This window comes from Lepidochelys kempii, chromosome 1 (genome assembly GCF_965140285.1).
Source record: "Lepidochelys kempii isolate rLepKem1 chromosome 1, rLepKem1.hap1, whole genome shotgun sequence".
Lineage (NCBI taxonomy): Eukaryota > Metazoa > Chordata > Testudines > Cheloniidae > Lepidochelys > Lepidochelys kempii.
The window spans coordinates 48,183,362-48,199,272 of record NC_136380.1 but is presented as its reverse complement, the minus strand read 5'-3'; the positions used below and the strand labels follow the sequence as shown (position 1 = coordinate 48,199,272).

The window sequence follows — 15,911 nt, the reverse complement described above, 5'->3', positions numbered from 1 at the left end:
GGGAGTTGCGAGCTGTCAGCCTCTGCCCCAAACCCGCTTTGCTTCCAGCATTTATAATGGTGTTAAACATACTAAAAAGTGTTTTTAATTTATGGGGGGGGGAGGAGTCGCACTCAGGCTTGCTATGTGAAAGGGGTCACCAGTCAAAAAGTTTGAGAACCACCGCTATAAATCATACAGTAACGCCTCACTTAACATCCTCCCGGTTAATGTTGTTTCACTATTAGGTGGTGGACCTATTAGAGAACATACTCCTTTAAAGTTCTGCAATGTTCCCTTATAACATTGTTTGGCTCTGCCCATCCAGTGCTCCTGTCGGGGACTGGGTTGGGGCACACCGCCACACCCCTACCCCAATCCCCAGCAGGAGCCCTGGGCAGGCAGAATGGGGCAAGCCCCCGTGCCCCAACACGATCCCTGGCTGGAATGCTCAGCAGGCAGAGCAGGGCAAGCCCCCACATCCTGACCCCGCTACACGCCTGCTTCAACCAAGCTTCACAATCATCATTGGTGAGTACAGTATTAAATTGTTTGTTTGCTGTATATGTATAGAATGTCTTTTGTCTGGCAAAAATTTTTTTCCCTGGAACCTAACCCCCATTTACATTCATTCTTATGGGGAAATTGGATTTGCTTCACATTGTTTCGCTTAAAGTTGCATTTTTTCAACATAAGTAGGATGTTAAGTGAGGAGTTACTGTATATGTACATAGTTTGAAATAACTTGCTCACCAAGTACACATATATATCAAAATATTCTGAGTATCTTCCTTCACTTCACTTCTCTCAAAACCCTCTCTATCTATCTTTTCATCAGCACTCTCTGTATTTATTGTGAAGGTTCTGAGAAGGGAAGCCAACACAAATGTATCCTCCTCAAGATCCACTTGACCCAAGTCCATAAAACGATCACCTGCAGACTCAATCACGTGAAGCATGGGTAGCGCATGAAGCAGAAAATGGCACGCGCACTAAAATACACAATTGTACATATGTACAGATCGAAAGAAGAAAACACATTAACACCTAAGAAAACGAAGGAAAACAGGAGCGAAGGCACTATATGGCTGTGCATGCTGGACTGTAAACAAAAGATGGGGGGCCTTCCGGCTATTACTAGCCAAGGGGGACGCTAAACAGGACATCACTCCTAGGACAAATCCAATACGAGTATGAGCTTGGCAGGACTGCTTCATGACACTGCCATCTGTGGCCTCACATTTTCCCCAATTTTATCAGCAGTGAGATTATTTATCTAAATAAGTTATGAAGGCACAGTCAGAATTTTACCTGCAGCACCTGGCCAACAAAACGCTGCCCTAGAAGGCTGATAGCAGACTTACACCTAGAAATACTAATTTTACAAGTGCAATTAGCAGGGGGGTTTTTCAGCCCTGGCTGCCCGTCTATCAATAATGAACAACTAGTGAAGGGTAAGGGTATGTGTGTAGCCAGATGTGTATATTTTTGTCATATTTGAACAAATGTGTTTATATTTAAAGAGAATCTTTTCCCCATATCGCCTTTATTTAGCCTTTATTTTTGATAAAATTTGAAATGGAGTAAGTTTTTTTTTCTTTTTTTGGAGCCCCCTCATGTTGTGAGGCCCTGAGCTGTAACTTAGTTTATGCCTTAAACCGGCCCTGGCTCCAGCATGGCAGCAGGGAGCAAAAGCCACTGGCTGTACAGAGGTGGGAGATCACCCTGCAGCACCCTGGGACACAGACTCGGAGATGAGGCTACACCTGACCCTGACACAGCGCAAGGGTTGGGACTGCCCCAGAAACACCCTGGGGCCCTACCTCTCTATGCCAGGCGCACCAAAATAGTGAGCGAGAGGGACAGAGTCTCGCACGTCCAGCCCTGATCCATGTGCGGAACAAGCAGGCTCAGTCTGGCAGGATCAGAGTGTGGAGGGGCTTAATGTGGGGGGATGCAGGTGTGGGGTGAGAGGGTTCTGTGAGGGAAGATCTGGATGTAGACAGCTTGGTGAGGGGCCCAGGTGTATGAGAGATCGGGATGCAGATGGGCTCATTGAGGGGTTCCATATGCAGGGGAATGGGATTCTGCAGGGGGGTCCAGGTGAAGTTGGTTGGGGCTCAGTGCAGGAGGGGGGGTCTGGATGTGGGGGATGAGGCTTGGTGGGGAGTTTGAGTTCTGGCGGAGTGGGACTTGGTGGGGTGGGGGTCTGCATGCAGCTGGTTGGGGCTCCGTGGGGTGGGGGTCAGGGTGTTCCAGCACTTGTGCCCCAACGAGCCCTTCACCTGGAACTAGGGATGCTGCCGCAGCCCCTGGCTTGAAGGGGTTTCCATTATATACAGGGTTTACAGTTTGGTTCAATGGCTCTCAGCACCCCCACTATATAAACTATTCCAGCACCCCTGCATTTGAGGGGGGGGTTGAGTGTGGGGGAGCTCAGTTGGGGATGGTCTGGGTGCAGGGGGCTCTGGATGCAGGGGGGGGGGCTCTGCAGGATGGGGGCTTGGGTGCAGTGGCAGGGTTCAGCATGCATAGGGGTTGGGCAGATGGATGAGCAACTCCCCATACAGTGATCACTTCTCCATGGGGGCAGGAGGAGATGCAGAGCTTCCTGTAGCTGGGTGAGGTTTCGGGGGGGGGGGTCTAACCCAGCTACTCCTTGCAAGAGAAGAGGAAGTCCTGTTCTTCCCCCACTTCTCCAGGACTAGCAGCTGAGCCCAGCAGATGGTAGGTGCTAGTGGCTGGGACGTTCCTAGCCCCATGCTCATTTACCTCTCCGCCGGCCAGGCCCCGAAGCTATGCACCTGTGCTGCTGGGGAGAGGCATGACTGCTCTTGTAGCTTCCCTTTGCTTCCCCGTCATTTGTCTGCAAGGGACATGAATTCTGCATGTATGCAGTGGGGCAGAATTCCCACAAGAGCATAACTTACACTCGCCTTAGGCCCTTTGTCCCCTGTCCTCCCTGCACCGTGAAGCTGCAGTGCTGGACATGCGCTACATGCCCAGACAGTATGAAGAGAGATTAAAAAGGCTGTGACTGTTTAACTTGGAACAGAGACAACATGATAGAGGTCTATAAAATCTACACTGGTGTGACCAAGGTAAATAAGGAAATGCTATTTATTCCCTCACATACACAAGAACCAGAGGTCACCTGATGAAATTAATAGGCATCAGCTTTAAAAACAAACAAAGGAAAGGCAGTATTTCTGCACACACCACAGTCAACCTGTGGAACTCATTCCCGGGGGATGTTGTGAAGGTCAAAATTATAACTGGATTCACAAAAGAACTAGATAAGTTCAGGAGAGTAGATCCATCAATGGCTATTAGCCAAGATAGTCAGGCACGCAACCCCATGCTCGGGATAGCCCCTAGCCTCTGCCTGCCAGAGCCTGGGACTAGAGACAGGGGAGGGATCACTGGCTGGTGTCCTGCTCGGTTCATTCCCTTTGAAGCACCTGACACTGGCCGCTGTCAGAAGACAGGATACCGGGCTACATGGACCATTGGTTTGCCCCGGTGTGGCCGTTCTTGGAGTCCAGACAGCACCCACATCGGTCCCCTAACGTCCCACCATTGCACAGGGCTGGGGAAGGGCCCCTGGGAGGTGAAGTCTGGGGCAGGGAGCCTCCCTGCTAGCGTCCCCAGCCCGGCGAGGGAAGGTGGGCGGGACCCCAGCAGGCGATGTCGGGGCGCTGCAGAGGGAGGATCCGGGACGGGGCTCCCAGGGGAGAGGCTCCCGGAGCGGGCGGGGCTCGGTACCTCTGGAAGTGGCCGGTGAGGCGGCAGCGGCGCTGCCCGTCGTGGTGCAGGGCGCCGTCGCTGAGCACGGTGAAGCCGCCGGCGGGCCCGTGGCGCGGCGGGCGGAGCACGGCCAGCTGGTCCCCGCGCAGCTGGAAGCAGTCGGGCTGCAGCAGCAGCAGCTGGCGCAGCGGCAGCAGGGCCAGCTCGCAGTCGCAGGTCCGCGGGCCGCGCAGCTCCCCCGCGGAGATGGGGCTCGGGCTGGGCTTGGCCATGGAGAGGCCGCGGCAGCAGCCGGGGCTCGATGCGGACGGCGGGGCTGGGGGGCCGGGCTCAGGCTGCGGCTCGCACGGGCGAACCTAGGGCCCAGGGTGCTGCCGCCCCGCGCTGCTCCCGTTGTATATATCCCCCACCAGGCTCCGCCTCTGGCCGGAAAAACAGCCAGCAACCTGGCGCAAGCCGCCGCCGGCGAGTGCCGCTCTCCCCTGCAGCGCCCCGCCTGGCTCCACAGTCTGGCCTGGCTGCGCCAGCGTGGCCGACAGCCCCGCGGGCTGCCTCGGCCCGGCTCGCCCCAGGCACGTCCCCATCGCCCCCAACACTCTCCATTGCCCTCTGCTGTGCCCTGCTCCCCACACGCTCCTCAGCAGCTGGGCTCGTCCCCTCACAGGCTCGCCAGCGGGGCATAGCCAGGCCCAGAGGGCCCTGGTGCAGGAATAGGTTCCCCTCTCGCCCAGGAGTCTGAAATCTAGCATTTTGCTTCCCTTTCCCATCGTGGAAAATCAGAACATATACCCCTGTTATCTGAACAAGACTAGCTCATCTACACACACACACGTTCTGTTTACACATTTATACAGAATGCTCACTGGCAGTGATGTAGTGCTAAATTTTACAGTGCAGGAGCCTTGCAGAAATTACCTCAAATTGGTAATTCTGTCCCAAGTGAGATAATCTTCAAAATTTTGTCCGTGATATCATAAGGTAAAGCTCCCGTATTGAAAACCTAACAGTTTTCCAGCTAAATTGTATCTGATTGAAAGTGTGCACAAGAGGAATTATGAGACTTCAAACATTAGTAATAAATACATATATTGTATCAACATAAAACATCTGTAAATCAGCTTTTGGATGCCAAACTTTAAGTAGCAGGGCACATCAAAAGGTTTTCAGTCACCAGTGTATGGTTCTAGTTTCAAGTTGGTACAACACTACTGGAACTAAATTAATGCGATGAAGTGAGCTGTAGCTCACGAAAGCTTATGCTCAAATAAATTGGTTAGTCTCTAAGGTGCCACAAGTACTCCTTTTCTTTTTACAAAAGGGGAGTGATTCAATGGGGTTCAAGAACCCACAGTTTTGCCCATGAAAAAACTTGCAATCTGAGCACAAAGAGCATTTGCTTTGCATTCACCAATCATGTGGCCGGGCACCAAATGCAAACAAGTGTCACAAACATTCAGACCACTTTTGAAAATGTGGTCTCTGTGTCACAGAAACCAAACAAAAGATCCATACCGCCATGCAATTAAAACCAAAGTACATCCTCAGTGCTTTTTGGAGATCTTGATAACTAGTCCATTTTGCATTACTAAGACAGGACCTTATGATATGTCTGCTTCCATAGCATAGAAATGTTACTTGATCTAGATAAAAAGCCAACCCTGGGGATTGTGGGGGACCAGACAGGAGTGCAGCTGGGGGTGTGGAGTGTGGGAAGGTTTCACAGAGGGTGCACAGGTCCCATTATGGTTCAGCTAAGCCATTCCAGAGGAAGGGTTGTAGGAGGCAGGGGTGCCCAGCCCCAAGGCGGGAGGGAGAGTTGCCAGAAGCGGATGGGAAGCAGCCCCTGATGAGGTGCTGGGCCCAGGGTACTATTTTTGTTGTTAGCGACAAAGGGAAAATCGATTGTTTGAAGTAAAATGTTTCAGGTATTCCATACGTGGATTAACTTTTCACTAACCTCCTAGAATGTTCTGGACCTTTGTAAAATCTTGTGGAACCTTCCAGATTTTCTGAGAACTATATTTTCCTCAAACCTCGTATAATAAAGGAGCACTCAAGGATGATAAGGCTATCTCAGAGAAACTTAATGAATTCTTTGCATCAGTTTTCACGGCTGAGGATGTGAGGGAGATTCCCAAACCTGAGCCATTCTTTTTAGGTGACAAATCTGAGGAACTGTCCCAGATTGAGGTGTCAGTAGAGGAGGTTTGGGAACAAATTGATAAACTAAACAATAATTAGTCACCAGGACCAGATGGTATTCACCCAAGATGCATAGTCATTTGTTTGAACATACAGTGTACAGTAATATTTAAAACAAATGTGTTGTGAACCCTGCTCACATCTTCCTTGTTTTTCCATATTCACACATCTACTCAATCGCTTTTGTTTGGCTCTAGGCCAGTCTTCTTTCATATAGTCACCCTGTTGTAATGCTATTGATTTAGAGAAATTACATCAAGAGTATTTTGGATTATTAAAATAAATGTTTTGGTCAGTTGTGTGTTCCTAAAGAAGCTTTACTTGTAACTTCTCCTCATGAAAGCAATGCTACATCATTTCTAGGTAGTCTAATTCCTTTTTAAGGCCTTGCTGGTTTTGTTCAGTTCAGGAACCAACAAAGGCTTTCTCTTGGGGAGGCGAGAGAAGAAGCTTTTATGTAGTAGTAACCTATTGTAATTGTTTACATTGTAACTAAGGGCTTGTCTACACTACCCCGCGGGGTCGATCTAAGATACCCAACTTCAGCTACGTGAAAAGCGTTGCTGAAATCAACGTACTTAGATCTACTTACTGCGGTGTCTTCACTGTGGTAAGTCAACAGCTGACACTCTCCTGTCGACTCCTCTTGCGCTTCTTGTTCTGGTGGAGTACCGGAGTCGACGGAAGAGCGCTCAGTGGTCGATTTATCGCATCTTAAATTGGCCCCTACTGGTTCGATAGCTGCCCACCGATCTGGTGGGTAGTGTAGACAAACCCGAAGTGTATAATCTCATGTATAGTAGAACCTCAGAATTACGAACACTAGAGTTACAAAATGACCAGTCAACCACACACCTCGTTTGGAACCAGAAGTACACAATCAGGCAGCAGCAGAAACAAACAAACAAACAAAAGTAAATACAGTACAGTGCTGTGTGAAACATAATCTTTTAAAAAAATAAAGGGAAAGCAGGATTTTTCTTCTGCATAGTAAAGTTTCAAAGCTGTATTAAGTCAAAGTTCAGTTGTCAACTTTTGAAAGAACCACCATAACATTTTGTTCAGAGATACGGATATTTCTGAGTTATGAGCAACCTCCATTCCCAAGGTGTTTGTAACTCTGAGGTTTTACTGTAGGTTGACCATATTTCCCTATGCTGAATACAGGTAAAATTACTCGTATTCAGGAGAGTTCAAATGTAATCAATCAGAACTATGCAGTACAAATGTTCAAATTAACATCAAGTTGACTGAGCCCCTGTTAAAAAGAAATACTGTCTAGTTGGATTCTTTTTATTTACCTTCTTATCTTTAAGCCTTTAGGGTTCACACGGGGAGAGGTGATACACACACACTCCCATACATCTCTCTCACACACTGGGGGTGACTGATCAACCTGACCCTTCCTGCCTGGCGCTCTCTGTCCTCCATGCCTGGCTGGGCCCCCAGGACGGACCTGCCTCTTCTGGTACCTGGTGCCGCATCTTCTTGAGGCAACACGTGGGGGAACATGACGTGTCACATCCCCTACCCCCAGATTTCTACCAGGGTTCACACCAGAACATGACCAGCAGCAGCCTTTCCACACTGTGTGGGAAGGAAGGGACAGGAGCTGCTTCCTGCCCCAGGGGAGAGGTGGGGAAGGGATGACCTGGCCCCTGTCTTTGCAGAGCTCATCTCTTACCCCCCGCCCCACTGCCCTGGTGGCTGGAAGCAGCTTGTCCCTTCCTGCCCATACAGTGTCAAAGGCAGCTAACACTTCCGGGCTGCTGCTGGACACCAACATAACCCAGCCACCTCCTGTCCCCGCTGGCTACAGCGTGGGCAGGAAGAGGTTAACTAAAGATGCATTGTGCACGAGGGCCCAGGGAGAACCTGCCTCCAGGGGCTTCAGTGAACCCGCCAGAGAGGTGGCTCAGCAGTGGAGGGTGTTTAGGGGACAGAGCAGCCTTGCATGCCCTGGGGGCAAGACCCAGGTTGGAGGGTGGGTAAGTGAAGAGGATGCTAAGCCCCTGCCCATGGGGCTGCTGTGGAGCCTGCAGGGTTGGGATGTGAACAGACTGGAAATCGATTTCCCCCTTCCAGAGCTTAGCTGAGGGGCGGAGAGGGTTCCCCATACCAGTGCTGTGTGGGGCTTTGGCACATGCAGGGCTTGGCTTCTCCTGTCCAGCACCCCGAGCTGGAGGGTCTTGGGCTTTCCCAGGATGCCGGCCCAGCCAGAAGTAGTAGGGAAAGGAAGGAGCCTGCTGGCCAGACTGTTGGTGAGCTGAGCACTCTGACCAGGGGCTGGTTCTCTGCACAGCAGTGGGAATGGGATGCGGCCTGCCGGGATGGATATGGAGGAGCAGTGGGGTGTGAAGGGGCAAAGCAGGGAGAGGACAGGAAGAGGGGGAACACGTAAAGGGCCAATGGGTGGGCAGCAGAGGCGACACATAACCAGCCACTGCCTGGCCCTGCCCGCACTCACTGGCCACCACAGCTTGCAGTGCGCAGCCAGTGCTGGCCGGAAACAGGACAGGGGGTGAGACCCTGCTGACTGAGAGCTGGCATGCAGCGGGGGCTACGCTGAAGGACCAGCAGGGGAGCGCTGCAGCTTTCCCCCTCACTAGCCTTGCACATCCACCCCCATCTTTGGCCACTGGACCCTCCCACTCACCGCTGGTGGGCAGGCGGCTGGTGAGCAGGGATCTGGCCAGCAGTAGGACCTGGCGGCACCTGCAAGAGGGCTTAAATATGGGACTGTCCCTTAAAAATGGGACATCTGGTACCCCTATTCTATTGTATTTTCTAATCTGAGTTAGATTACATGGGACACAGACTGCCCTAATAACACTAATGATGATCTCCTCCATTCATGCTCATATCTCTCTGTGGCATTTGACGCTATGCAAAGTTGAATCAGGAGAGGTTCTCTGGCTCCCATGAAGAAGAGGAGCATGCTACAGAGCCACTGTTTTCACAACATCCATACTTCTGCTTTTTGGACATTTCCTTTATTCCTGGTTTGCTCCCTTCCGTGCCATATTGTACATAGGAACTCTTGTGCTTACCTTGACAATCTGAATGAGACGCTTGTCTGCTAGCCTGAGATTTGTTTTTAATCTTAGAAAGTTTCTCTGTGTTTTCATATGTAATAAAAACAACTGGAGATTTTTAGCTCCAAGAAAATTAAGCTGTGATTACATTTATTCAGGTATGGTGGCTCCAGTTGTTATTGGAATTACAAATTAATCATGCTCAGCCACTTCAACTTTTACAGACTGATAAACTAATTGAGCTATTAGACATGGCTGGGCGTGAAGTATGGTGTAACCAACTTCAAAACAGCCTTTGGGAAAATGACAGCTGTATGAGTGTAACCAGAGAGAAAAATGAAATCTCCTGCAGCAGAGACTCTGCAGGGTCATAGAGCAAGTATGCCTTCAAATTAATTTAAGATAAAAGAAAATTGCAAGGGGGGAGGAATCAGTTCTTTTGTTCCAAATTCTCTCCTCAGATACATGCACATTCAACTCCAACTGACTTTAATGGGATTTGAGCACGTGTTTTACAGCAGAATTCAACTTTGTTCCTGCTCCTTTTGTAATGTTCATGGGTATATAGAAATGACAAAAAGTGGCCATGACCTATGGTTCTCTATCAATCAGGTCCCTTTAGTTTTCAGATCAGTTTGTAACTACTTTTGTTTTCCCTTTTAATTGTAAAGTACGCTCTTGAAATAAAGTTCATAAGCTTGGCTGAGAAGCCACTCAAGAAAAGGGGAAAACTGAGTGAAGATCAGTGTATTCTCCCTTTCCCATTGAGTGCAGTTTGCTAAAAAAAAGATAAAAGTATGGCTGACAGAGAAGATTCTCAAAATCATTCATTGTAGTTTTTCTACTGTTTTAAAAGCCAAGATAGATTGTTTATATAAAGGAGAATGGAAATTGTGAAGAATTCGCACCAGAAGGCCATAATAAAATGAAAAGGAGTAATGCTCAATTCAATGCACTTGCCCCAGAAAAACAGGAGTTTGCAAAAAGGAAAAAGTAGGAAATGTTACTAAAAGAAGAAAATTAAGGGCCACATCATCCCCACCACTGCATGGCATGAATGAGATGAAAGGAGTGGAAAATACACCAATATGGCATAATAATGTCAAAGGGAGGAGAGACAACATGTGTTGTGCTCTCCTCCTTCTGAGACTGGACAGTTCTATCCACTTTAACAGCCATGTGGTCAGGGCTCTGTGGTTTTGGAATGGAGTGTTTCAAGGCACAGGGGATGGACCCAAGGAACTATGCTCTTCCATTGCATGCTCCCCTGGCATCTGATGGATATCTTTGCCCCTATTCAGCCATCTTACTCTTTATTCACAATAGGTATTTTTTTAAAATAATCTTTGGATCACACCTTCAATTAAAATTTCCTGGGATGTCTGCTTTGCATTCCAGAATGCACTGAAGCTTCCAATGACCATGAAATAGATACATGATCAGAAAGTTGCTCCCCAAACTATTCCCTGCCCGAGAAGCGGCTCACCAAGCATCCCTTAAGGTACCACTGCATCTGGGTCTTTACTAAGTGTACACTCCTTGTGTGACGGGTGCCTGGATGGGCCACACTGAGAATGCTATACTCAGGGCAAACTGCAAGGAAGAGGGCAGACAATCCCCAAACTGGTGGTTTATTCTAAATTTAGATTCACTAAGCCAGTAACAAAACAGCTTCTGTAATACCACAGTGGTTACCAAGAAGCCGAATACAGTCCCCAGAGAGCCAAGACTAATATAGTGAGAGGTTATTGAATACCTGATTCACTATATGTGGGGTTGACCAGTCCCAAAGGGCCTGATACAATATGAGTCTCAGATCTTACCCGATACTTAGGTGCCAATCCTTTAGTAAATAAAAGAGTAAAGGTTTAATAAGAAAAAGAAAAAGAAAGAAGAGAGTTGCTGTGGTTAAAAGATCAATATACATACAGATATATGAAAAGTCTTTAGGTCAGTTTCATAGCAGAGACGATGAGGCTGCTGATTTGTAAAACTCTTTCTGGAATCAATTTAAAAGGCAGCCCAGGTGTAGAGTTTGTTCAAGTTCTTCCATGAGAATTCCAGGGTAATCCATAGAAAATCTGGAGATCTCAGTCTTCTGTCTTAGACCTTCCCTGTTAAAGTTTAAGCAGACCTGGGGAAAAAAGGATCAGGCCTGAAGCTTTCTTTATAGTTTTCTAGCCAGCTGATAAGCCTCTCGACAGCAGTTGTCACATCAGGACCTTCCCCTGACAAAGAATAGGCAGTGCAGATTTTTGCCTTGAAGCTAAACTTCTATTTCCTATGCATACACAGGTAAACTAGTTGCATTCATTTACATAAGGCAATTAGCCATTCAAACTATCACGACAGTTCACAAGTGATTTACTATGTGGAATTACAAGTTTTGAGGAGCTAACAGGACAATAATATTATTACACCTGTAATAAATATAAAGGGAAGGGTAACCACCTTTCTGTATACAGTGCTATAAAATCCCTCCTGGCCAGAGGCAACATCCTGTTACCCGTAAAGGGTTAAGAAGCTCAGCTAACCTGGCTGGCACCTGACCCAAAGGACCAATAAGGGAACAAGATACTTTCAAATCTTGGGGGGAGGAGGGGAAGACTTTTGTTTGTGCTCTTTGTTTACGTGTTTGTTCTCTCTTGGGACTGAGAGAGGCCAGACAGAAATCCATCTTCTCCAACCCATCCTAATCCAAGTCTCCAATATTGCAACCAGTATAGGTAAGCCAGGCAAGGCAGATTAGTTTATCTTTTGTTTTATGTGAATTTTCCCTGTGTTAAGAAGGAGGTTTATTTCTGTTTTCTGTAACTTTAAGGTTTTGCCCAGAGGGGGATCCTCTGTGTTTTGAATCTGAATACCCTGTAAAGTATTTTCCATCCTGATTTTACAGAGGTGATTCTTTTACCTTTTCTTTAATTAAAATTCTTCTTTTAAGAACCTGATTGATTTTTCATTGTTCTTAAGATCCAAGGGTTTGGGTCTGTGCTCACGTGTACAAATTGGTGAGGATTATTATCAAGCCTTCCCCAGGAAAGGGAGTATAGGGCTTGGGGGGATGTTTTGGGGGAAGACGTCTCCAAGTGGGCTCTTTCCCTGTTCTTTGTTTAAAACGCTTGGTGGTGGCAGCATACTGTTCAAGGCCAAGGCAAAGTTTGTACCTTGGGGAAGTTTTTAACCTAAGATGGTAAGAATAAGCTTAGGGGGTCTTTCATGCGGGTCCCCACATCTGTACCCTAGAGTTCAGAGTGGGGAAGGAACTCTGACAACACCACAAGTCCCATCTAAATGATAATGTCCCCTTTTGATCTCTGAATCAATAGAATACATTAATGAAGCATTATGAGACAGAAACAGGATTAGCATTGACAAGCTTATTAGATAATTTTGTTAAACTTCTAACAAGATACAAGTAAACACAGACAAATTCACTGAGCATCTACCCTTGATTTCTATTCCTACAAATAAATGAGTTAGGTTTGCTGGTCTAGAACCTCTCTCTGAAATTCACATACAAGTAGATTGTATGATTACATTTCAGTGCCTCTTGTTAGGTTGTTAGGGGTCATGCCCAAGTTGACCAGTCTGTCAGTATCACACTTTGTAACTTATATCTTGAGTATTCATGGTATAGATAAAAAAGTGTGTACTTCACAGAGGCACCACAGGCAAGCAGGCAATGTTTATTCATCCATCTCTATCTTTCCATTAAAAAAACCATGGGCAATTAAATGAATAAAACACTGAGCCAAATCCTCAACTAATGTAATTTGTTATAATTCCATTGTTTTTAGCGGAGCTATACAGTGGAGATACAATGCTTTACACTAGGTGAGGACCTGACTATGTTCATGTAATGTTAAGGATGCAAACAATTAAAAATAAAAAAGTCAACAACTTCAAAAGTTTAGGATTGCACAACAACATTAACTCTGTCAAATGGCATAAGTGGAGTGTTCTCTATTTTCTGTTCATCTTATTAATTATAGAAATCAAAGAAACATAGGGTGGGAAGGGACCTCAAGAGGTCATCCAGTCCGTGCCCATGTGCAGATACAGGAATACCTAGACCTAGACCTAGATACCTGGAATACCTAGATACCTAGACCATCCCTGACAGATTGGTCTAACCTTCTCTTAAAGACCACCAGTGATGGGGAGTCCGCAATCTTTCAAGGTAATATGTTCCAGTTCCTAGTTAGAAAGTTTTTCCTAATATTTAAATTAAATCTTCCTTGTTGCAAACTATACAAATTATTTCTTGTCCTACTTTCAGTGGATATGAAGAACAATTGATCATTATCTTCTTTATAACAACCTTTTACATACTTGAAGACTTATGTCCTGCCTCAGTCTTCTCTTTGCTATACTAAAAATGTACAGTTCTTTCAACCTTTCCTCACAGATCATGTTTAATGGCTAAAACCTTTTCCCACTGGACAGCCCAAGTAACTAGGAATAGGCTTGAGTCAGGTATGTCTACACTATGAAATTAGGTCAAATTTATAGAAGTCCGGTTTTTTAGAAATTATTTTTATATAGTCGATTGTGTGTGTCCCCACACAAAATGCTCTAAGTGCATTAAATGCATTAACTTGGCGGAGTGCTTCCACAGTACCGAGGCTAGCGTCAACTTCCGGAGTGCTACACTGTGGGTAGCTATCCCACAGTTCCCGCAGACTCTGCTGCCCATTGGAATTCTGGGTTGAGATCCGAATGCCTGATGGGGCAAAAAATATTGTCGCGGGTGGTTTTGGGTACATGTCATCAGGCCCTCCTTCCCTCCCTCCCTCTGTGAAAGCAAGGGCAGACAATCGTTTCATGCCTTTTTTCCTGAGCTACCTGTGCAGACGCCATACCACAGCAAGCCTGGAGCCCGCTCAGCTCACTGTCACCGTATGTCTCCTGGTGTTGGCAGACGAGGTACTGCATTGCTACACAGCAGTAGCAACCCATTGCCTTGTGGAAGGAGACGGTGCAATAGGGCTGAAAACCATCCTCATCGTGTCCGAGGTGCTCCTGGCCACCGCGGTAAGGTCGATCAGGAGCACGTAGGCAGATATGGGTGTAGGGACTAAATTAGAAGTGACTCGACCAGGTCATTCTCTTCAGTCCTGCAGGCAGTCCTATTGTACCATCTTATGGTGAGCAAGCAGGAGATGAGGGTGGCTAGCAGTCCTATTGCACCATCTGCTGCCAGCCAAAGATGTAAAAGATAGATGGAGTGGATCAAAACAAGAAATAGACCAGATTTGTTTTGTATTCATTTGCTTTCCCCTCCTTCCCTCCCTGAAATCAACGGCCGACAATCGTTTTGGTGAGGTCTGTCAGGGGCACCTTGAAAACTTTAATGGAGATTCAGTCCTGTCTGAAATAGCAGAAGGAGGGATAGCTTAGTGGGTTGAGCATTGGCCTGCTAAACCTAGGGTTTTGAGTACAATCCTTGAGGGGGCCATTCTGTGTGGCAGTTGTTTTTGTTTCTCCTTGATGTAAAGCCACCCCCTTTGTTGATTTTAATTCCCTGTAAGCCAAACTTGTAAGCTATGTCATCAGTCACCTCTCCCTCCATCAGAGCAATGGCAGACAATCGTTCTGCACTTTTTTTCTGTGCAGATGCCATACCATGGCAAGCATGGAGCCTGCTCAGATCACTTTGGCAATTAGGAGAACATTAAACACCATGCGCATTATCCAGCAGTATATGCAGCACCAGAACCTGACAAAGCGAAACCGGGCGAGTAGGCGACGTCAGCACGGTGACGAGAGTGATGACAACATGGACACAGACTTCTCTCAAAGCACGGGCCCTGGCAATGCGGGCATCATGGTGCTAATGGGGCAGGTTCATGTGGTAGAACGCCGATTCTGGGCCAGGGAAACAAGCACAGACTGGTGGGACTGCATAGCGTTGCAGGTCTGGGACGATTCCCAGTGGCTGCAAAACTTTCGCATGCGTAAGGGCACTTTCATGGAACTTTGTGACTTGCTTTCCCTTGCCCTAAGGCACATGAATACCAAGATGAGAGCAGCCCTCACAGTTCACAAGTGAGTGGCAATAGCCCTGTGGAAGCTTGCAACGCCAGACAGCTACCGGTCAGTCGGGAATCAATTTGGAGTGGGCAAATCTACTGTGGGGGCTGCTCTGATGCAAGTAGCCAACGCAATCAAAGATCTGCTGATATTAAGGGTAGTGACCCTAGGAAATGTGCAGGTTATAGTGGATGGCTTTGCTGCAATGGGATTCCCTAACTGTGGTGGGGCCATAGACGGAACCCCTATCCCTATCTTGGCACCGGAGCACCAAGCCGGCGAGTACACAAACCGCAAGGGGTACTTTTCAATAGTGCTGCAAGCTCTGGTGGATCACAAGGGATGTTTCACCAACATCAATGTGGGATGGCCAAGAAAGGTACATGACGCTCACAGCTTCAGGAACTCTGGTCTGTTTCAAAAGCTGCAGGAAGGGACTTTATTCCCAGACCAGAAAATAACCATTGGGGATGTTGAAATGCCTATATGTATCCTTGGGGACCCAGCCTACCCCTTAATGCCATGGCTCATGAAGCCGTACACAGGCAGCCTGGACAGTAGTCAGGAGCTGTTCAACCAAAGGCTGAGCAAGTGCAGAATGGTGGTAGAATGTGCATATGGATGTTTAAAAGCGCACTGGTGCAGTTTACTGACTCGGTTATTCCCACTGTTATTACTGCTTGCTGTGCGTTCCATAATATCTGTGAGAGTAAGGGGGAGATGTTTATGGCGGGGTGGGAGGTTGAGGTAAATCGCCTGGCCACTGGTTACGTGCAGCCAGACACCAGGGCGGTTAGAAGAGCACAGGAGGGCACGGTGCACATCAGAGAAGCTTTGAAAACCAGTTTCATGACTGGCCAAGCTACGGTGTGAACGTTCTGTTTGTTTCTCCTTGATGAAACTCCCCGCCCCTTG

General features: G+C 47.4%; 1 protein-coding gene across 2 annotated transcripts in view; it reads right to left on the bottom strand.

Moving 5' to 3' along the window:
- The window catches only part of MEDAG (mesenteric estrogen dependent adipogenesis), a 33,149-nt gene extending 28,884 nt beyond the window's left edge, over positions 1-4,265 (bottom strand). The window contains exon 1 of one of the 2 annotated variants that reach the window (XM_073341165.2): positions 3,745-4,265. In XM_073341165.2, the coding sequence (XP_073197266.1) occupies positions 3,745-3,998 (254 nt within the window). In that variant the 5' untranslated portion in view covers positions 3,999-4,265. The remainder of the gene's footprint in view (positions 1-3,744) is intronic. The other variant, XM_073341161.2, reaches the window with a different exon arrangement.
- Positions 4,266-15,911: the final 11,646 nt, after the last annotated feature.